This window comes from Fringilla coelebs, assembly GCF_963513975.1.
Source record: "Fringilla coelebs genome assembly, chromosome: 10".
NCBI classification, from domain to species: Eukaryota; Metazoa; Chordata; class Aves; order Passeriformes; family Fringillidae; genus Fringilla; species Fringilla coelebs.
Window position 1 is genome coordinate 16,045,107 of NC_140036.1, and position 21,183 is coordinate 16,066,289.

The 21,183-nt window shown below is 63.5% G+C and overlaps 1 protein-coding gene across 5 annotated transcripts; it reads left to right on the forward strand.

The window, feature by feature from the left end:
* The first annotated feature begins 375 nt into the window (after positions 1-375).
* TNK2 (tyrosine kinase non receptor 2) lies at positions 376-20,540 on the forward strand. 5 transcript variants are annotated; one of them, XM_084211984.1, is made up of 16 exons: positions 376-508; positions 9,649-9,826; positions 9,971-10,041; positions 11,236-11,448; positions 11,535-11,687; positions 11,888-12,165; positions 12,241-12,367; positions 12,459-12,605; positions 12,956-13,050; positions 15,688-15,882; positions 17,307-17,398; positions 17,915-17,959; positions 18,176-19,491; positions 19,910-20,005; positions 20,095-20,222; positions 20,329-20,469. In XM_084211984.1, the coding sequence occupies exons 2-16, from the start codon at positions 9,664-9,666 to the stop codon at positions 20,333-20,335; spliced, it is 3,126 nt and encodes a 1,041-aa protein (XP_084068110.1). In that variant the 5' UTR covers positions 376-508; positions 9,649-9,663; the 3' UTR covers positions 20,336-20,469. The 5 variants fall into 5 exon arrangements, with proteins under 5 accessions (XP_084068110.1, XP_084068108.1, XP_084068111.1 ...); XM_084211981.1 differs by lacking the exon at positions 376-508 and adding an exon at positions 8,413-8,576; XM_084211982.1 differs by lacking the exons at positions 376-508; positions 20,095-20,222 and adding an exon at positions 8,412-8,576 and having other exon boundaries at positions 20,329-20,540.
* Positions 20,541-21,183: the final 643 nt, after the last annotated feature.

Below are 21,183 nucleotides of genomic sequence, written 5' to 3' on the forward strand. Positions count from 1 at the left end.
GGCGCGGGGCGCGGTGCGGGGCGTGCAGGAACACGGCCCCAAGGTCCGGCAGGAGCAGGGCCTGGCCCGGCGGGCGCAGCAGGAGCGCGGCGGGGGGCGGCGGGACGCGGCGAGCCCCCCGGCCCGCGCCCGCTGGTGGGTGCGGCGGGGCCGGCAGGAGGAGGGAGAGGCCCGGGGCGGAGTGCAGGAGGAGGGCGAGCTCTACCCGGGGGAGCAGGAGCACCCCGGCGGCAACCCCGGCACCCGGACCCCGGCACACCGCCTGAGCCGCAGGAGGTCCGCCCGGGTGTGAGGCCGCACCCCGTGCCCGGTGCCCGCTGCCCCGGGCGTGATCCCAGCCGCGTCCCGGACGTCGCCGGCGTCGATCGTCGCACCCCGCCCCGGCAGGTGTGCGGGCTCGTCTCGCCTGGCATGCCGGCTGTCTGGAGTGCCGCCGTGCCCGTCCTCGCCCTCCGGTGACGCTGCAGACTCGGCGCAGGATGCGGTGGCAGTGGCGGTGAGCGTAGAGGTAAGGAACGAGGCGCGACCCCATGGTTGGGGGTGCTGCGAGGGGCAGGGGGGGTTCAGGGCTTGGCCCTGTGCTGCTGCCCGGTTCACAGCTGTGTGTGCCGGTGTGTTGGCACCGTGCCCCGCAGCACTGCGAGCTGCGGTGCTTCCCTCGGGGCCAAGCACTGCGGGACTGCTCAGTCCCGGCCGGCAGCAGGCCCGACCTCCTGCTCCAGCTGCCAGAGCAGAGCAGGCAGCAGGGTCTGGTGTGAGTGGGTGCCTGGTGCCCTTGAACTCTCCTAATCACAGCGGAAGCTGGGGGAAGGTTTTTTTTTTCCTGGAGAAAAGGCAGCTTTGCTCTTCCTCTTCCCTGGGCTCGTGGGAGCTGTGGCACTGAACAGAGGATCCTTGTCCTCCGGGGCCAGCCCTGCGCCTCGGGGTGTTGTACTGCGGCCGAAACCCCGAGCAGCAGTGAGGTGCCGGGAGCCTCTGACCTCTGGCCCAGCATGCAGCATCGTGGCTGCGTCCAGCCGTGTTGTGGCAATTTTTCTCTGAACAGTCCAGGACCGTTTGGAACTTTTGATCTTTGTTGGTTTTGCTTTTTTAAATAAAAGTTTTAAGTTAAACTTGGTAAGGTGGTGCTGACAGTCCAGACAAGGATCCCACCATGCTAGGCAAATCCTGCTCAGCTTCTCATAGCATGATTAGACCCCTTACCTACTCTGAAGCAGCAGCTGGGAAGGAGGTTTGGAGGTGGCCAGAGGAGCCCAGGCAGGGACAGTGTCTCTGGTAGCAGTGCTGGGGCTGGGCTGTCTGGGCAGGACAGGCTGGGGCAGAGCCTGGCGCTGGCACTTCCCCACACCCTCGCCTCCCTGGGGCCGCTTGGTGCAGCAGGTACACTGGGGTGTCCCAGTGCTGCTGGGCTCCGGCACCGGCTCAGTACCTGGCAAAGAGTGTCCCTCTTGCCAGGTGCTGTGGGCTCTGGAGGTTGTGCATTTACCCCTCTCACTCAGCTGTTCATTGAGCTGGCTCAGGGAAAAGCTTTCAACAATTTTTTGGACTATGGGCTTTGCAAAGGTCTCCTGAAAACAGGACCTGCCTCGTGAAGTGTCTTTGAGCAGGTCTGTGTTACCAGGCACCTCTTTAGGGAGAGGGTCTGGGACAGACCCTGGGTGCTGCACACCCATCCTCAGCTGTGGCCCTGCTCCCACTGCCAGCCCTGAGCCCACAGGTGCCCGCGGGGAGGGGGGGGGGTTAGAAGCAGCTTCCGCATCCCCCATCAGGCCACGCCGAGGCCTGGGGGTGCAGGGTGGGAGCTGTGCAACCTGTTATCAGCCCCTGGAGCTACCAGAGCCTCCTTAGCCAGGTATTTGTTAGAGCAGGGTGGGGTGCAGTGGGTATGGCTGGGGGGGCTAGCAATGCCTTCCTCCTTGTCGGGCAGCTGCCAGCCGGCTATCCCACTGTGACTCAGCCTCCCTTAGGCAAGGGGGGCTCCTCATAAGCAGAGGAACAGCCCCCACAGGACCATGAACTACTGTGAGTTTGTAGGCGAGCCTTGTCCTAACCAACTGCAGGCTAGACTTGACACCGTGCCTCAGTTTCCCCCCAAGAAGTCCCATCCTGCCCATGGGGCCACCTGGGTTTTAACTTCAGCTGTGTCAATGAGGGATGAAAGCTGTCCGGGGCAAAGCATGCTGGGGAGCATTGCTCACTTGTATGGGTTTTGGGGGACAGGAGGAAGCTCTGCTTCATACACAGACCGTGGCAGGATAGGAAGACTTAGGAGAAAGTCTTGTTCCATCCCTTTGCTGAGCAGCCCTGGGGGAGAGCCGCTGCTCCCACTGCAGCCTGGCTAATTAGGGTGCTGTCAGTTAGTGCTAATGGCTGGCAAATACTGAATGCTCTGGCTAGGATGCTGTGCTGCTCTGGTGCTCGGGAACTGCAGAGACGGAGCCTTCATTCCCCTCTTCCAGCTCTAGGGGTCCCAGCCCAAAGGGGAGATGCTGCTGTGTGGATGTGGCTTTGTGCCAGTCTGGCCTGAGACCTGACAAACTCATTTTGTGCCAGCTACAGCCTGGCCCAAGGACACATCCTGTGCTGGGGTGGAGATGAGGGTACTGCTGGCAGCACCCCCGGTGGAGGGGCAGGTTGGACCAGGGCTCAGGGGGCAAAGCAGGGCTGGGGGCAAAGCTCCCCTGGGGGGCAGGTCCACAGAGGCTCTTCCAACTGCCTTGGCAGAACAGGCAGGACTCTGGATGCAGAGACACTTCCCATACCGTAACCCCCAGGAAGTCTGGAGTGTCTGAGGTGGACAGATGGGGGTGCCAGGCAGGGATGCCCATTCTGAGTTCTCCCTCTTTACCCCAGGGGGGACCCTGTGACCGGCATCACCTGAGCCCTGACGTTTTGCTTCTTTGCACACTGTGGTTCTCTGTGACACGGGCTGGCACTGCTAAGGGATCCCCCTGTGCTGTCCTGTGGCCCAGGTGACATCAGTGTGGGGGGCTGGCAGGCACAAACCAGCCTTGCATCAGGCCAGGGTGACAGGGTCCCTACAGTGGCAGTGGCATCAGTGATGCCAAGCCCGCTGCCCTCTCCACCTCCCCAGCAATGAGGGTGTCAGGGACTGTTGCTTTGCCTGTTTGTCCCCCAAAACACTGCACTGTGACCCTGCCTTGGTGGGAGAGCTTGGGGCTGAGGTGAGGATCAGTTATGGGGTCAGCAATTGCCCATGCCGGCGAGCTGGGAGGTACACGATGAGCCAAGCCCGCCCCAGCTCGACCTGCAGAGCGGATTTAGGAGAGGAAAGAGGCTTAGGGAGGGGATTGGGGCTGTGCCGGGATGGGGGGGCCCCCCCACGTGCCTCTGTCTTTCCTTCCCACATATCCACTGCTGCAGTCAGGGGCTCAGAGCAGGGGACGCTCTGTGCTGGGGGACAGGGTCAGGCCATGGGGCCAGGCTCTGGGAGCCCAGAGATGGCAGCGAGGAGGAACCCGGCACCTCGGCCTCCCCGGCCACCCCTGCCACAGGGATCACCAGCCCTCCGTGCCGGCCCCCCGAGACCTCCTGCTTGCTCCATCCAGCCAACCAAGCAGCATCAGGTGCCAGCACCGAGGGAGGTAAAGCACCCACTGATCTGGGGGTACGTGGGGTGGCACAGTCCAGCGAGGGGCTGGGGACAGTCCCCGGGGAGTTGGGTGGCAGCAGCATCCCGCAGGTAGGCAGGATGCAGGCGGCAGCCCTGCTGGCGGGAGCGGGGTGTGTTTGTACGCGTGGATGTGTGTGTGTCTGCACACCTGCGCCGTGGCAGCCGGGCTGGGGAGTGTGTCACCGCAATGTGGGGCCGCCCTCGGGGCCCTGTCAGGGCTGAACAAGCCAGCCCGGGGTGACGGTGCGGCTGCCCTGCTGCCGCCGCAGTCAGTGAGATCACTTCCAGGCGACACAGCTGCCAGGAAGGCGGCAGGAAGGTGGCAGGCGGACTGTGACAGTGAGCAGAGTGATGTGATGGAGGTAAGTGGGGGACCCTGTCCCCCTCTGGGAGCTTGTTTTGGGGACCCACCACTTTCTGGAGCCCTCGGTGCGGGGTGGTGGGCATAAGGGATGCTGTAGCACTGGTCCCAGAACTGTGGGGCCAAGTGTGGTGTCCCATAGGGCTGAGGAACGCCAGTGTCCCCACAGAGGGGAGGGACACCTTGTGTTCAGTGTTACTGTCACACACTGGAGGGTAACCACTGGAGGAAACCCCATCCAGTGGTTATCCTTGTGGTGGGTCCCCCCTCAGGGTGGGAATTGCAGGGAGGTGAGTCAAGGCTGGCAGGGCACAATGCCATTTGTCCCCTTGTACGGTACCTAATCATTTTGGTGTCAGTTAAGCCTGGGCAGGCCAGGACGCCGACGTGTGGGGGCGGTGTGACCCAAACCTATGCCCAGGGCTGTGGGGACAGGGGCCGTCTCTACTCATCCCCACAGCATCACCTTCCCGGGGCAGGCTGGTGAGGGTTTGGGGGCAGCACAGGGCGGCTGGCTCCGGAGGGAAGGTGGCATAGCACGTGCATCAGTCACCGTCCCGTGGCGTGCCAGCGCGGTGACGCCGGCGGGCCGTGCGCGGGGGCGGCTCGCTGCTCCCACGCCGCAGGCCCGGCCCGCCTCGGCTCCACGGCTGAGCTCACCTCCGTGGTATGGCAGGAGGAGTCGCCAAGGGGCTGTTCCCGCCCGGTCCCTCAGCCAGGGCAGATCCCCCCGGGATTGCGGGTGTTTGTTTCTCTGGAGCAGAGAGAGGGGAAGGGGGGGCGGGACACGCTCTTGCGCCCTGCCTTGGCACGTTCGCAGCCTGCTGTCACTCCTTTGGCTACACCGGCATCTCAGGGCTCTGTGGAGGAACAGTGATGGGTCCTGGGGGTGCTTCTGGGGGTCAGAGTGGGGCACCATACCCTGTGGCGTTGGCATGAGGAGCAAACTGGTCCCTGGGGACTCTGCTGTGCCCCAAAGGACAGGCAGGTCACAGGGGTCTTTGAGGGGGCTGCAGCCCCACAGACGCCCCCACCCCCGATTTCAGCCTGCTTGCGGCTCTGGTCCGGGGACTGTGCGAGGGACTGTGGCTGGGCAGCGCCGGGGTACGGGCCGGTCCCATGTGCAGGTGTGGGGGTTCCCATCCAGGGAGGTGGCTTCCTGCTGGGAGCTGTGCCAGCTGCGGCAGCGCCTGGCAGAGGTCTAGGAGACCCCCAGCCCCCTCCGAGGGGGTGGGGGGAGAGGATTGATCCTGGCGTGGCCTTCGGACCCCCATCCCAGCGGCACCCCCCGGGGCCTGGCTGCTGTGCCAGCCCTGCCGTGCTTGCGCCAGCGCTGCCGGTCGCTGCGGAGCAGCCATCTTCCCGGTGCATCCCATCCCCCTCTGCCTGCGCAGGGAAGCGGGCGGGATGCTGGGGATACTGCCAGCGCCAGAGCCCCCCCGTCCCTCTGCAGGTGCTTCCCTACCCATCCTGCCTGCTGTAGAGCCCCGGCTGCTTGACGATGGTCCCCCCTCATCCTCCTCCTCCGCCTGGCTGCCTGGTGCACCGTGCCGGCGTGCGGGGAGAAGAGGGCTGCGAGCGCGGCGATGCCACCACCTCTGCACTCAGGAGCCGGAGCAGGGACAGAAGGTGGGCGGGTGGGCTGCCGCGCCAGGAGGAACACGGTGGTGTCAGGCTGGGATTGGGGAGAGGGCAAGCGCTCAAAGGGCTGCCCCCCTTCTCTTTTCCCTTTTCGTCTGCATCCCTCCATCCATCCTCCAGCCCCCCAACCCCCACCATTGCCGTCGCGGTCACCTTCACCCTCTCGCTGTTTTCCGGAACTGCAGCAACTTTCTGCCATGTGATCCCAAACCCGGCTCCAGCCCTCGCCGCCCCCAAGCAGACGCGGGCGTATCCGCAGAGCCCCCCACTCGCCGCTGCGCCGCAGCCGCCGCCTCAGCCATGGGCGAGAGATGCGACTACCAGCGCTTGAGCAGCGCCGAGGAGGAGGAGGAAATGCACGGCCCCTTGCCCCACAGCTTCTCGGACAGCACCGGGCAGCGGGCCCTGCGGCTGGGCAGCAGGCGTCCCACGCCACCCCCCCGGCAGGACATCGCCCCGGGCATGCCGTGCCGGCGGGTCAGTGGGGGGGGAATGGGTCGAGGGAAGCAGCGGGGGCACCTGGCTGAGCTTGATGGCCCCAGGATGGGCATGGGTTGGCAGCTGACATGGAGCACAGGGGGTCCCTGCATGGCATCTCCCCTCTGGAATGTGCTGTACCCCGCAGCATCCGGGGCAGCATGACACCCCCTCCTTGCTCGGCTGTGCTCACGTCCTGACCTACGGGAGAGGGGCTGCCTGCTGCTTCTTGCTGGGGAAACTGAGGCATGGGGGAATGGTGTGAGGCGGTGAGGTTCAGCTAAGCCTGGCACAGCTCGTGGAGGGGGGGCAGGGTGCCCAGCGTACGATGCTGCAGCGCTGCAACCAGACGGTGGCCCTGCAGGCTGCCATCCCCACAGTGGAGTGTCCCTGGCGGATGTCAGGCTTTGCATGGATGTGGGGAATGTGTGGGTGCAGGGGGCTTGAAGTATAGGACAGGTATTGTGGCATCATTGGGGATAGATGCGAGGGGGGGGAGGGAGGGCAGAAAGGTGGGAGGACTAACCCCCCACGTGCCAGCTCGGACGGGTGTGTGCGCTGCCAGGCGAGCACGGAGGCGACGAACGTGCCACAGCGGGGGTGGGCACGGTGGGCGCGCAGTGGGCAGGCGGCTCCAGGTGCGCGCCGGGCGGAGGCGGGAGCGGGACGGTGCCGGCGGCGGCGCCGCGGTGTTTGCGCACGTGCGGCCGGGCAGGGCGGCGGCCGGGGGTGCGGGGAGGGGACGTGCGTGGGGGGCGGCTGCGGTTGTGCAGGTGGCGGGAGGCAGGCAGGGGGATTGCTCCTGTGTGGTCCTGGGGTGCACGTGAGCGTCCTCACCACGCACCGTGCATGAGCCTGGGTGCACGTAGGGTGCATCCCTGGCGCTGCAGGGATGGGTGTGCATGGCCGGAGCGTGCAGGGCACCAAGGGCCGAGCAGCACCTGTGCGGCGGGTCTAGGGGATTTGTGACTTCCCCAGGTTAGGATGGGAGTTTGCCCCACTCAGAGTCGAGGTTGCAGGGTCACTCCCTGTGCGTGCGGGTCAATCGCAGAGAGGGAAACTGAGGCACGAAACTTCCCCTGGCATGGTGGGCAAAGCTGGGTTCCCCTTTTGGAAACCTGTACTCCCCATGTGAGCACTGAACTGGGCAGCCTCACTTGGGATTTGGGGGTGCAGGAGGCAGTGCACTCGGCGCCAGTCCCGGTGGGTGCCATTTCTGCCTGACGATGGTGATGCTCTGTCAAGGCAGGACACCCCCCACCCCCTGTGTCCCCTGAGCTGGGACAGGGGAAGCTGGCGCGTGGCAGAGGTTGGTGCCGAGGGCACTGTGCCCAGTTGTCCCCAGTCAATGGGCTTTTTGTGCCCGGTGCTTCTGCTGCTGGGTGCCAGCTGGGATCCCAGTAGCAGTGGAAGCCCCAGTGGAGACTCCTCCTGGAGATGCACTTAATTCCCTCTCAGCTGCTCCCGTGGAGCAGGAATGGCCACGGTTTCGGGGGCCAGGCAGGCGGGGGCTGAGCAAGAGGTTGCTGTGGGTCCTTCCTCTCTCACGCTGTGGCTGCCGGCGTGGCCAGTTGTTCTCCCTAGGGAGCCCGGAGCGGACGGCACTGCTGGGGTTGGGTGCCAGCCCCACCAGGGAAGGGGAGCAAGCCCCAGGGTGCTGGTGGCGCCCCACGGCAGAGCCCCGTGGGGGCTGGCAGCTGGGCAGCGGATATGTTTGCCGAGCCAGAAACTCCCCCCGCAGTGCCCATCGCCCTGGCATCATGCCTGTGGCCTCGGTTGGGGAGCAGAGAGCCGGATGTCTCTTCTGCCTCCCTCCCTCCCTGCTTCCTAGGGGGGAAACTGAGGCCTGGGAGCGTTTCCCAAGGCCGGGGCGAGTTTCCATGGCAATGGGAGCGGGGGTCCGGGCTCCCAGCTGCCGGCAACCGCCGAACAAGGGAGAAAGCGGGACATTGATGCGAGCCCGGCCCCTTGGGCGCGCGTCCCAGCCCAGCTGAAAATAACCCTCCTGGGCAGCGCTGCGGGCAGGCGGCCGGGACCGAACCCCTCTGCCAGCGAGGGGTCCCCAGGAAGCGGCTCCAGCCAGGGGAGTGACCCCAGCCCTGCCGGCCGCCACCCCCCGCCCCGGCCCCGTTGCGTTGGGGAAGGGGAGGGCCGGCCGGCCAGAGGATCGGGAGCCGGATGGAAGGAGGGGCAGAGCCACAGCCCGCGTCCGGCCGACGGACAGCCCGAACCCCCTGGCCGCCCCAGGGGGGGGCTGTGGGGCGGTCGAGCCCGGGGGACATCTCTGTAGCGCAAATGAAGGGACTGCGGGTGTCCCGGCTGCAGTGAGCGGGCTCCGCCGTGGGACGCCGGCACCGGGGAAGGGACATCAGCAGTGCCAGGGGCTGGCAGCCAGGCAGGATGGGACGCTTCCAGGCTTTGCACCGATCGTTCCCCTTCCTCACCCGCTTCCGCCTCTACCGAGTAAGTGCCGACCCTCGCTCCGTGCAGACCCTACGCTGGCCGTCACCTGGCTCTGTCCCCGTCGCCTGCGGGCAGGGGAGCCGCAGCTCCCTTCGCCCCGTGTGGCCCTGCATGCCCCCATGCGCCCCCGTGCCCAGCTGCTCGCCGCGCCCGCCGTATTTTTAGCCCAGTGCCGAGGATTGTAATTGCGGTGACGCGGCCGAGGGAGCCGAGCACAGCGGGTGAAGACGCCAGGGGCCATGTCGTCTCCCAGGGTAGAGGAGAGGATGGAGGGGGCTGCCGCGCTGTGGAGCTGGGATGGCGGGTCCCAGCCTCCACCCGCTCTCAGGAGGAGGAGGCAGAGCCATATCTCATTGTAGAACGGTGATGGTTAAAGTAGGGAAGAGCCAGGACAACAGGCAGGGATGGGGAGTCGGGGGGGCAGGGGGAGGATGGGCTCCAGCCTTTCCTCTCTGTGTCCTGGCACAGCTGGGGGCTGATGCCAGTGGCTCTGGGGTGTCCTGTACCTCAGCGCCGGAGCAACAGGACCCTCCAGAGGCCCAGATGTTCCTGTCTGCCCCCTCCCCGTGTCTGCCCAGTGAGGTGCCACCACCCAAAGCAGAGGAGACCCACTGTGAGTCTGTATTACAGCTCAGCCAAGTGTGTGGGCATGCCAGGGGGCCAAGGTGGTTGTCCCTGCTGGAGACAGCTGTCACCTCCCTGCTCAGCCCTTCCAGCTGAGCAGAGAGAATTGGGCAGGCACTTCTGTCCCGAGCTTTTGCCTCCTCCTGTGTCCTTGGCACTCCTGACCAGGCAATAGCCTGTGCTGGAATGGAGGGGTGGGCTGGTATTTCTGTGGGCAGAACAGGGCAGACTGGGGTGCCCTTCCTGTCTTTGGGGGTCCTGCTGATTGGGGTCCCTGTCCTGGGCTCCCCCAGAGAGATGGTGACAGGCTCAGGAGATGACTCTACTAGTATCCCTCACAGCAGCACCCAGCCCTTGGTTCTGAGCTCCTCTGGGTGACTCCCCAGTGGGGATAGAGCAGAGGGGAGTGGAGCAGGGTTGCCCCTAACCTGATGCTGTGTCCCAGCAGAGGCTGAGCTGTAGCATGCAGGCGGAGGAGGGCACGGACTGGCTGCTGGAGCTGCTCACTGAGCTGCAGCTGCAGCAGTACTTCCTGCGCATCCGAGACGAGCTCAACGTCACGCGCCTCTCCCACTTCGAGTACGTCAAAAATGAGGATCTGGAGAAGATTGGCATGGGACGCCCCGGTGTGTACATGCCCCCCAAACCTCTCCCCTTACCCCTGGCTGGATGTGCAGCATCTTTTGGGAAGCTCACAGGAGCATATGGGGCTGGAGGGCACCCCTACCCCAACTGGCTTGTGACAGTCACTGTGTCCCTGTGTCCTGCAGGCCAGCGGCGGCTGTGGGAGGCAGTGAAGCGGAGGAAAGCCATGTGCAAGCGGAAATCCTGGATGAGCAAGGTAGGGATGGGAGAGGGACAGGTGTGGCAGAGAAACTGAGGCAGACAGGAAGATCTGGAACCCTCCCTGTACCCATTCAGGGTGCCTGCTCCCCCATGTCCCTGGAGGCTGACAGGGAAATGGGCAGAAGCCGCTGCCATCCATGCCCTGCCTGTGTGTGACCCAGTCCCCCTCAGGCTCCTGGGTCACTTCTCATCAAAGGATAGCCCCGCTGCCCCAGCACTTGGAAAATTCATGTTATTTGCCCTTTTGTCAGGAAATTTCTTTGCAGCGAGTGAACCGGAGAGCCTTGCTCCAGACAGCTCTGTGGGCAGCAGTGGTGCCCAGGACACTGCCCACCCTGCTGCCTCACAGCAAGGGGGCAAAGCCTTGTACCTGCAGGCTGAGGCACACTGTGACAGGGGACTGTGGGATGCTCACATATGCCCTGATACCATCCCATCCAAAGCTGGTACTGCTGGCACCCTATGGCACCTGGCGCCCCAGAAGCGCAGAGTTTGGCAGAGCCCAGTTTGCCAGCTGGGCACTGGGCCATAGCCTCTCCCCTGCGTGACTTGTCTGTGCTGGGACATAATGAGGATGGGCTTTTAATAGAAGGCTACTTCTATTAAAGAACAAATAGCAGAAATGCCACCTCCCACCCCAGACACATGCTGGGCCCAGCCCCCGCGCACCCTGCTTCAAGACTGGGATGGACCCTGTTCCATGGGGCACATCATCCATCCCTGCTGAGGGAGATGGAAGGAGGGCCCATCCCTTCTGAGTGGTGGCAGCCTGCACGCATTACAAAGCCCACGTCGCTGCAGGGATGTGTCACCAGGCTCAGCCCAAGCTGGAGGTTTCCCTTGGCTTTGTGCCCAGGCACATTGTGTGGCCTCAGCCTGGCCAAGGAGTGCCCAGGGCTCTCTGGCTACCGGCCTGGTTTGCTGTGGCTGCTGGGGAACTGCTGCAGAGCTGCTGCAAGAGAAACAAGCTCTTCCCTCCACGGGAATCACAGCTCAGTGTGCCGGCAGCAGGAGCAACGGAACCCTCTCCCACAACCAGCCTTCTCTGGGTTATGGGTCCAGTTATGGGCCATCACTAGGTTCCAGTGTGTACAGCTGAGGCAAGGAGGTGTGCCAGAACTTCTCACTTACAGACCCAAGGGCTTGGGGTGTTTCCATGCCATGTTTCACCCTCCTCCATGTCCCACAGGTGTTCAGTGGGAAGCGCCCAGAGTCAGAGCTGCCGCCCCAGCCCCAGAGTACCTTCCGCAAGCCTCCCACACCACCACCCCCTGAAGCTGGGGGCCCACACTCCCTCACCTGCCTCGTGCGGGAGCGGGACCTCTCGATCTTTGAGAAGCTGGGTGACGGCTCCTTTGGTGTCGTGCGTCGCGGCGAGTGGTGCACACCTGCTGGCAAGACGGTGAGGGGCTGCTCTGGGGGGTGGGGAGCCAGGCAGTGGGACCACAGGGGAAGACACTTCAGAACTCATCCCTGCTTTGGCCATAGCTGAATGTGGCAGTGAAGTGCCTCAAGACAGATGTGCTGAGCCAGCCGGAGGCACTGGACGACTTCATCCGGGAGGTGAATGCCATGCACTCCCTGGACCACAAGAACCTCATCCGCCTGTATGGCGTGGTGCTCTCCCACCCCATGAAGATGGTGAGTGGCGGGGGATGGGGCCCACCCCAATGACACCCCCATGGAGAGGAGGTCCCACATGCTGGCATGAGCCAGGCCAGGCTGGGTCTCTACCCCAAGCCCTCTGCTCGCATTCCCAGTGGGGCATAAGAAGGCTGGAAACCGGCCCAACCAGGGTGGCCTTGGATTTACCCTCTTGCTGTCCTCATCCCATGGTGCAGGTGACAGAGCTGGCCCCACTGGGCTCCCTCCTGGACCGCCTGCGTAAGAACCAGGGCCATTTCCTCATCTCCACACTGTGCCAGTATGCCATCCAGGTGGCCAAGGGCATGGCCTACCTGGAGTCCAAGCGCTTCATCCACCGTGACCTGGCTGCCCGCAACATCCTGCTGGCCTCCAATGAGCTCGTCAAGATCGGGGACTTCGGTCTGATGCGGGCGCTGCCCAAAAATGATGATCACTACGTGATGCAGGAGCATCGCAAGGTCCCCTTTGCCTGGTGAGCCTTGGGGAGGGGGAGACCTGGAGGGGCAGCACCCATGGCCTTCTGATGCTCATCTCCTTCCCCCTGTAGGTGTGCTCCTGAGAGCCTGAAGACACGCACCTTCTCCCACGCCAGTGACACCTGGATGTTCGGAGTGACCCTCTGGGAGATGTTCACCTATGGTCAGGAGCCTTGGATTGGCCTCAATGGCAGCCAGGTAGGTGTACAGCAGGGACCTGCCCCCTCACCTCACCCTGCTGGTGCTGAGGGGGATCTGGGACACCCTGACAGCATACCCTGTCCAACAGATCCTGCACAAGATAGACAAGGAGGGTGAGCGGCTGCCACGGCCTGAGGACTGTCCCCAGGACATCTACAACGTCATGTTACAGTGCTGGGCACACAAGCCCGAGGACCGACCCACCTTTGTGGCCTTGCGAGACTTCTTGGTGGAGGTGGGTGGGCAGGGAGGGGGACAGGAGCCCCAGCACCCTATGCTGCCAGCTTGCTCAGGCATGGATAGAGTTAAGAATATTGCCAAGCTGGGAGGTGACATGGGGAGCTCAGGCCAGGCAGCCCTGTGGGCTGGGAGGTGGAGGGTGGTGACATGGTCACAGCAGGAAGCACCAGGTTTCTGCCTTGCCATCACACACCCCAGGGATGTGACAGCTGAGGAGGGGCTAGTGGTGATGCTGTCTCTCATGTATTTTTGGGGTTTCCCTGCCCTCCTTGGAGCTGGGCCTGGCCTCAGAAGAGGATGGACACGAGGGGCTGCATCCCCTATTCTCACCCACTTCTCCCCCAGGCTCAGCCCACCGACATGAGAGCACTGCAGGACTTTGAGGAACCAGACAAGCTGCACATCCAGATGAACGACATCATCACGGTCATTGAGGGCAGGTACTGCATGGGAGGTGGCAGGTGTTGTAGAGGGGGATGCAATGCCTGCCAGCCTGCATTGGGATAGGGAATGGGGAGACTATGGTATGTTTGTGGCTCCCCAGGCAGCACAGCGTGGTGGGGCCACCCCGGTGGAGGGGCCACGGCTGTGCTGTGGGCTCCACACTGCCCGCAGTCCTGCCCACACCATCCCTGCTGACTCACCCCACTGTGCCCGTGGGCTTGCCCAGGGAAACTGCACGCCCCAGGGCCGCTCCCTGCTGATAGTTTTGGGGACCATGCCGCCAGCACCCGGAGACTGCTACTGTCATCGGGCTGGGAGAGGCACCGTGGGGCTTGGTACCATGCTGACAGAACCTGCTGTGGGCTCCTTGGTCCCTGCTGACCATGCCAGGGCACAGCCACCCCTCCACCACCCCAGGCACCTGGACTGAAGTAGGGGGCCCTTTTGTCCCTGCATCCCTATCCCAGGATGTGCCTGTCACCTTCCAGCTGGGGTAGAGAGAGGACCTCCCAAAGGAGTTCTGCGCGCCCGCACTAGAGCCGGCCTCCCAACCCCGAGGGGAGGAGGAGGAGGGCTCTGTCCCCGTCCCTCCCTGTCCCCCGCCCCGGGCCGGCTCCCCGCGGTTAGTCACAATCTGGGGTGAATCAGGCCGGGTTTTTGTGTGTCTTCAGGGACCGGCTGCTCCCGGTCCGCCGCCGCGGGGATGACTCTTGCCCAGGGTCTGGCGGTTTAATTGCAGGGAGGGAAGGGGAGGGGAAGCAGCGTCGGCGGAGGGAGGGAAGGAGCGGCGGAGGGCGGTGCGGCCGTGCCAGAGCGCCTACATCGTCCCTGCCGCCGCATCGCGGCCGGGCTGCGGGTCCGCGCCCCCCGCCCCACCGCCGGCCCCAGGTGAGCCGCGGAGGGAAGGGTAGAGCGGGAAGAGGGGCCGGAGGTTGCCCGTCGGTCGGGAATTGCCGGGAGTGGAGTACAGCCGGGGCGCACCTTCCCTTGCCTCAGCTTCCCCGAGGGACGCCGGTCCTTGGTGACCCCCGGTGGGTAGGTTTTGGGGGTGCGGACTCAGGGCACACGCGGTGGGTTCAGCAGCCGAGGGCTGGCAGAAGCCCCACCGACTGCCGGTACTTCCGGAGGGGAGCCCCCTCCCCGTGCCTCAGTTTCCCCGGCAGTAGGCACCCCCACTGTGCTGCTTGTGAGGATGCTCGAGCAGAGGTGGCGGGGGGTAGGGGGGTGGCCTCCTGCCGGGGGCTGCATCCGGCCCTGCCGAAGCCGCCCGGGGCACCGTAAACACCCCCCACCCCTTTTCAAGCCCCTGCCTGTCGTTCGGCGGGCGCCGGCTGTGCGTACGTGTGTGTGGGCAGGGGCAGGGACCTCCCTGAAAGCCCCCCGGGGACCCAGCCGCTCGTGGGAGGGGGCTGTCGCGGGGAGAGGAGCCAGGGCAGCACCGGAGCGGGTTTGTGCCGGGGGTCCGGGCTCGGGTTCGGTGGGACCGAGGCTGGGAGCAGTGAGAATGGAGGGATGGCCCGGCTGCAGCATCCTTTGGTCGGGATGTGGTAGCGAGGGGCGCAGGGAGGGCGAGTGGAGGGGACCTCCCAGGGAGGGGAGCTGTTCCCCCAGCTCCCCCAGCCTGCCGCGGTGAGAGAGGATGCCCGGTACCGGCTGGGCTCTGCCGGAGCTCGGCTGAGGGGTCCCCACGCTGAGTAAGGCGGCTGGCTGGCGGCAGCGGGAAGGTAAACAGGAAAAGGGCTGAGCTGGTGGCCGGGGGTGACTCACAGGTGACTCCAGGAAACTGTGGGGCCCGTGCCAGCCTCACCAGGCTGGCACCCGCACTGCCACTGCCCCCTGCCCACAGCACACACCCTGCCCATGGGGAGTGGAGGGCCCTGACAGGCAGGGGGGTGTCGGAGCCCCCCCTCCATTTATTTGGTACGGTGCTGGGTGGGGTACACCACTTGGGATGCCTTTCCCTGCCCCATTCCTGTTTCCCCCACCAGTCCCTCTGGGTTAGATGACCACCTCATTCCCCCCAGAAGTGGCTGTGTCCTGGGCAACTTCTTGGGGACACAGTGGGGACACTCAGGTGGCTCCTGAAGACTGACAGCCTAAGCCTGCCTTTTGCCCAGCTCCCCCTGCCTGCACGAGTCTGCACAAGGCTCATTGATAATGTAGGAAAGGAGAGCTGTGGGCTCCCCTCCCCGTATGGGGGGGGAGGAAGACCCCGCAGTCCCCCATATGGGCCCCCATCAGATGCCAAGCGTGTTCCCTGTGCCATCCTTTAGTACGTGGGGCACAGAGGGATTGGTGACAAAGAGCTTGGTGCAGGCATCACCCCAAGGCTCCTGTGTAACTTGAGGCAGCAAGGAGGATGAAGGGGCATATCTTTTGGGACACAAGCATGGAGCTTTGTTCCCCACTACTTGCATTCCCTGCGCCTGGTGGTGCAGGGACCATGTGGGGTGGGAGCCAAAGCGTACTGCCCTGTAGGGTTGGGATCCTGGGCACCCAGGGTCCTTCCCAGTTGTGTCGCCTCATGCCTTCATGCACTTGGACAAGTCATCTTCCCTCCTCCCCATCACTGGGGCAGGCGCGTGTCAACCTCCCATCCCCTCATCAGTAACGAGGTCCTTTTTATTCCTTAGGGCCGAGAATTACTGGTGGCGGGGTCAGAATAAACGGACCCTAAAAGTGGGCCAATTTCCCCGAAACACGGTGACCTCGGTGGCAGGGCTGTCAGCCCACGACATCAGCCAGCCACTTAAAAACAGCTTCATCCACACAGGCCATGGAGACACCAACCCGCAGCACTGCTGGGGGTTTCCCGATAAAATTGATGAGTAAGAAACTTTTTGTCTTCTCTGCATCCTCTGCCTGCTCCCTCCCTTCCCCGCTGCCCACTGGGCTTGGGAGCAAGACGCGGCTTGGCTACTGCCCCCCTTTTGCCCGTGAAGCATCTCTTTCTGCCCCCGCTGTGTTGGGAATGGTGGCTCTGGGTAGGGTCCCTGCAGCTGGACTAACTTCCTTGCCTCTTCCTACTAATGGGTTTAGGGACATGGGGGGCTGCTGTGCTTGTGGCTGTCCTAGGGGGGAAGACCTCTGTGGCTGTCCTGGGGCAGGGAGACATCAGTAAGCACCACCCCAGAGGTGGCCACATTACCCCAAAACACTTTCGAGGTGTCCCAGGGCTGCTAAATGTGTGTAGCTTGCAGCCTGTCCCCACGCTTCTAACAGCATGATTCTTTTTGAAAAGCAAGACATGAAAAAAATCCGCTGAAATGATTTTTTTCTCCACCCTGCTCTATCAGAAGACACCTGGCTGGACTGTGATGTGGGGAAGGGGGGCTGCGTGCTTGTGCTCCAGTGTCCCACATACTCTCTGCCAGGTGGGATTGGTTGTGCGACAGTGAGCAGGAGCACCTTGGCAGGGAGCATGTGGGGGTCTCTTCCAGCACTAGGCGGGAGGGATATGGGAGGTCAGTGTGCTGGGGGATAGGATAGGATTTCAAAAACTGGAAAGCTCTTGGTGTGTAGGGCCAGCTCCTACGCTAGGCTCAGTCCATCCCCTGGGATCATGATCCCGACTGCTGTTTGTTATCCCAGGCCTGGGACAGCTCTGCCGGTTCCCTCAGTCCCAGCCTGACCCCTCCGCAGCCCCCCGTGTCACGGGCTGTTCCGGCGGCCCTCGGAGGGCTGAACCGAGGCGCCGTGCACGCGGATCTGGCTCGTGCCCCGGCAGGCCTCCCCGCGCCCCACTGCGTGGGCACGGGCGCTGGGTACGTGCTGCCCGGGCTGCCGAGAACGCACCGAGCTCGGCACACGCCCAAGCCTTCGGGCTGCGCCGGCTCCCGCCGGCTCCCTGGCTTGCGACGGCTCGCCCGGGCCTCCCAGCACCCACCGGCACGCGGTACCGGGGCATCCTGCCTTGGGCACAGCATCGCCCCGGGGCTGAGGGGTGTCCTGGGCGCCACACACTGCGCAAGTGCCCTGCACGCCGTGCCCTGCTTGCAGTGCCCTGGGCACAGTGCAGGCAGCCACGGATGCGCGTGGAGCCGGAGATGGGTGGGATGGCACTGGGATGGCACCAGGCTCTGTGCCGTAGCCCTGGAAGCCTCTGGGGCGTGTTTCCCCAGCACTCACAGGTATTCGCCAGGTGTGGTTGTGTGGTGGAGGAGCTGTGGGGTGTCCCAAGGCACAGGCCTGGTGAGCGAGGAGTCCCACGTGGCCCCTGCTGACTCCCAGGCACTCCCCTCTCTCCCCACAGGCTGTACCTGGGAAATCCCTTGGACCCTCCTGATATTTTAGGTGTGGACCCAAGTGCTGCCAGACCTACACAGCTTCCAGGGAGGGCTAAAAGTGAGTAGCTTTTCTCCTTCCTTCTGCCCATCAGCTGCATGAAGCCTCCATCCCTGTACCCTGCTGCCAGGGTGATGGGCTGGACCCTTTCCTTTCTGTCTTTCTGCTGGCACTTGCCTTTTGCAGAGCAGGGGGAGCTGGAGTGATGGGGCGTGTTGTCACCTGGCCATACACCACTGCCAGCAGCATGGGCAGCTGGTCATTCTGCCTGGCTGTACTCTGCTCTGCTGCCCTTTGTTCAAGTCCATTGTCCCCTCCTGGCCTCCCACAGCTGGGCTCCCCAGTGCGGGGGATCTCAGCGGAGCTGCCACAGGCAGGGAACTCAGATGCTGTGCGTATGCCCCAGTTCCCCTGAACCTACAGTTTTTCCTTGAGGGGACTCCCCACCAGCATCCTCCCCATGCCCCACCAATGAAGGGGGACGCAACAAAGCATGCACCCCATTAACAAGCACCCTGGCTGCCGCTTCTGTGTTCACCCTATGCTTCCCTTTCTCTTGGGTTCTGTCTTCTGCAGGGCAGCCTCCTCCACGCCCACCTCAGCCCACCGTCCTGCTCACCAGTAAGTTGGGCTTCTTTGAGTGCTGCTCTCCCTTCTTCTTACCCTCTTTCTTTTCTCTCTTACCTGGGTGGCCTGGGGCAGGTGCCATAGTATGCCTTGGGAGCAAAGAGGGCTGAAATTATGGGGTGGTTTGGGGGCTTGGAGATGTAGATGCCCCTTCTTGCACCCTAGGGATGGATGGTTAGACCCTCACCATCTGTATGTGCCCCCTTCTAGAGCCTTGCTACGACCCAGTTAGTGAGGAGGAGGAGGGTCTGCCAGGGGGTCTCCGGAAGCTCTGCCTGAAGAAGCCAGGCACAGGGAAGGGTCTGCGACCAGTCAAGCCATCAGCACGAGTACCAGGCACCAAGGTGGGCGAGCGGCAACCCAGACGGCTGGCAAGCGAGGGGACAGCAAGCAGCGAGGTGACTCTCATTGACTTTGGGGAGGAAGTTCCCCAGGGTAGCCCCTCTCCAGTGGGAGAGCTGACAGCCCTGTCATTAGCTGAGCTGGCCATGGAGGCCTTCTCTTTGCTGGACAAGACCCCACCACAGAGCCCCACGCGGGCTCTACCTCGGCCTCTCCACCCCACGCCAGTGGTGGACTGGGATGCCCGGCCCTTGCCCCCACCGCCTGCCTATGATGACGTGGCACAGGATGAGGACGATATTGAGGTCTGCTCTATCACCAGCCCCCCGAGCCGGCGGGGAAAGACCAACTATGGCTTTGTGGATGAGGGTGAGAGGGGGCCAGCACTGGAGGACAACCTCTTCCTGCCCCCCAAGGAGACCAAACAGCCCAGCATGACCCAGACCACCGAGCTCTTCGAGGAGCTGCAGCAGGAGTGCATGAAGAGACTCAACGTCCCTCTGGGACCGGCTGCGCCAGCTGACGACAAGCCCCAGATCCCTCCCCGTGTCCCAATCCCGCCCCGGCCCCTTCGCCGCAATGAGCCCGGGCGCTGGTCAGGGGACCTTTCCCCAGCTTCGGGGGGCGAGGAAGACCGACCGCCCCAGATCCCCCCACGGGACCCGCTGTCCCGGCCCACTTCCCGGACACCCAGCCCCATGGCTCTGCAGGTGGGCTCCCCCCAGCAACGTGCTGCCCTCTGCTCCTGCCTCTCCACCTCACCAGGGAAACCCATGCCCACCACACAGAGCTTTGCCCTTGACCCTAAGTATGCCACCCCCAAGGTCATCCAGGCGCAGGGCAAGGACTGCTCCAAGGGACCTTGCATCCTGCCCATCGTGAAGGATGGGCAGAAGGTCAGCAGCACTCACTACTATCTGCTGCCCGAGCGCCCGGCCTACCTGGACAAGTATGAGAAGTTTTTCAAGGAGGCTAAAAGCCCTGAGGAGGTGGCAGCGTCCCGCCAGGTCACCACAGCCACTGTCCGTCCCATGGTGCAGCAGCCAGTGTCAGACTGCAAGGCCAACTTTTCCTCCAACAACAGCAACCCTGGGCCCAAGTGCCTGGTGAAAGCCTCCTGCAGCCTCCAGAAGATCGTTTACGACGGGCCAGATATTTGCCGTCCTGCTGACAAGATCCGGCTGGTAAGTGTCATCCCCCAGCATCCATGAGAAGTAGGCTTACATGGGCAAGAGCTTTGCCCACCCTGTGCCTCAGTTTCCACAAGTTCAACCCCAGGGGATTGGCTACAAGAAAGCCCCAGGTGTTCAGGGGGACATAAATGTCACTGCAATGCCAAAATGGAAATTGAAGGCCGTGGGGAGGAGGAAGGAGTCTGCTACTATGGTCCCCTTGGTCTCTCTAGGCTGGGGATATTGTGGCCCACCCAGATCCAGGGGAGATTTAAGATCCCAGTGATGAGCATGATCCCAGCTCCAGGCTGATAGTACTCCCTGAACACAGAACCAGGGATGGAGGCAGCTCCAGTGGTCTCCTGTTTCAGTCACAGGCTTCTTGCTGCCCAGGGGTGGCAGCAGACAGTGACCACCAGCTCCCCCCCAGGTGCAGGACACGGTGCATGGCGTGACCACCGAGGAATGCCAGGCAGCCCTTCAGAGCCATGGCTGGAACGTCCAACGGGCTATCCAGTACCTGAAGGTACAGCGCACCCCTGTTCCTTTGTCCCCGCTCCATCAAGAGTGGTGGCACCCCTGTCATCCCTCTGGCCATGCCCTGTCCCCTTGCAGGTGGAGCAGCTCTTCTGCCTGGGGCTGAAGTCCCGTGGTGAGTGCCAGCAGGTGCTGGAGAAGTTCAACTGGAACCTGGCACAAGCCAGCTCCCACCTCCTCGGTCCCTACAGCGCCACCCGCCAGAAGTAGGGACATCCATGTTTTTGGGGGGGCAGTTCCCTATGCCACACTGCTCTGGGCAGACTGGCACTATCACCCCTCCTGAGTTCATGTCCTGTCTTCTCCTTACAGGTGGTGACAGCGGGAACAGGGCGAGCTGTGTTGGATCCAGAGCAGGCATCTCGCCATGGGGCCAGTCCCACCGCCTCTACCCATACAACCTGCTGCAGGACTCTGGACTGAGCCCCAGCTTGAGGGTGGAGACACCCCAAAAGGGACCCTACCTAGTGCCACAAACTTTCCAGGGTGCTTGTGCCCTGGCCTTGGCAATGGGCTCCATCCCTGGCCCCTTGTTGAATTTTTTTTGTAAAGAGAAATGTAATTTTAATATATATATAATGTATATATATATAAAAATATTCTATGGAGAGGCTGAGAGTACTTATGGCCATCTCCCAGGTTTATCCCTACCAACACACAGGCACAGGCCACACATCCATGGGTGCTGGTTCCTTCCAGCTGGGACTGTGACCCTTGGGATCTGCTGTGAGATGAAGCTCGGGAAGGGATGCACGGACTGTGGGGGTCCCCAGGAAGCTGTGCACCTATAAAACCTCCTGCTGAATCCTCCCAGGCTGCTTTAGGGTGCAGAGTTCTCCCCATCCACGGCTGTTGGAGTTAGTCCCAGTCTGTCCCACCCCCCGGCCCAACACTTGAAGGCTGGGCATGGTTGTGCCTGCTCTGAGTGGGCAGTGTTTGCCTGCAGGGGAGCCCCCTGCAGCCGGGCCCCCCCTGCCCGGTGCCCCACGGCTGCCACCTGACTCATGCCCGGGCAGGGAGTGGCGGGACCGGCGTCGCCCCCACCCACGTGTGGCTGTTGTGCAACCGCGTGCCTCTGCTGCAGACGGAGCCGGGAGCAGTGGAGGGGTGGCTCCTGTGGGGTCCCAGAGCCGCTGTCAGTGCTCACTCCCCCCTCCAAGTGGGTAT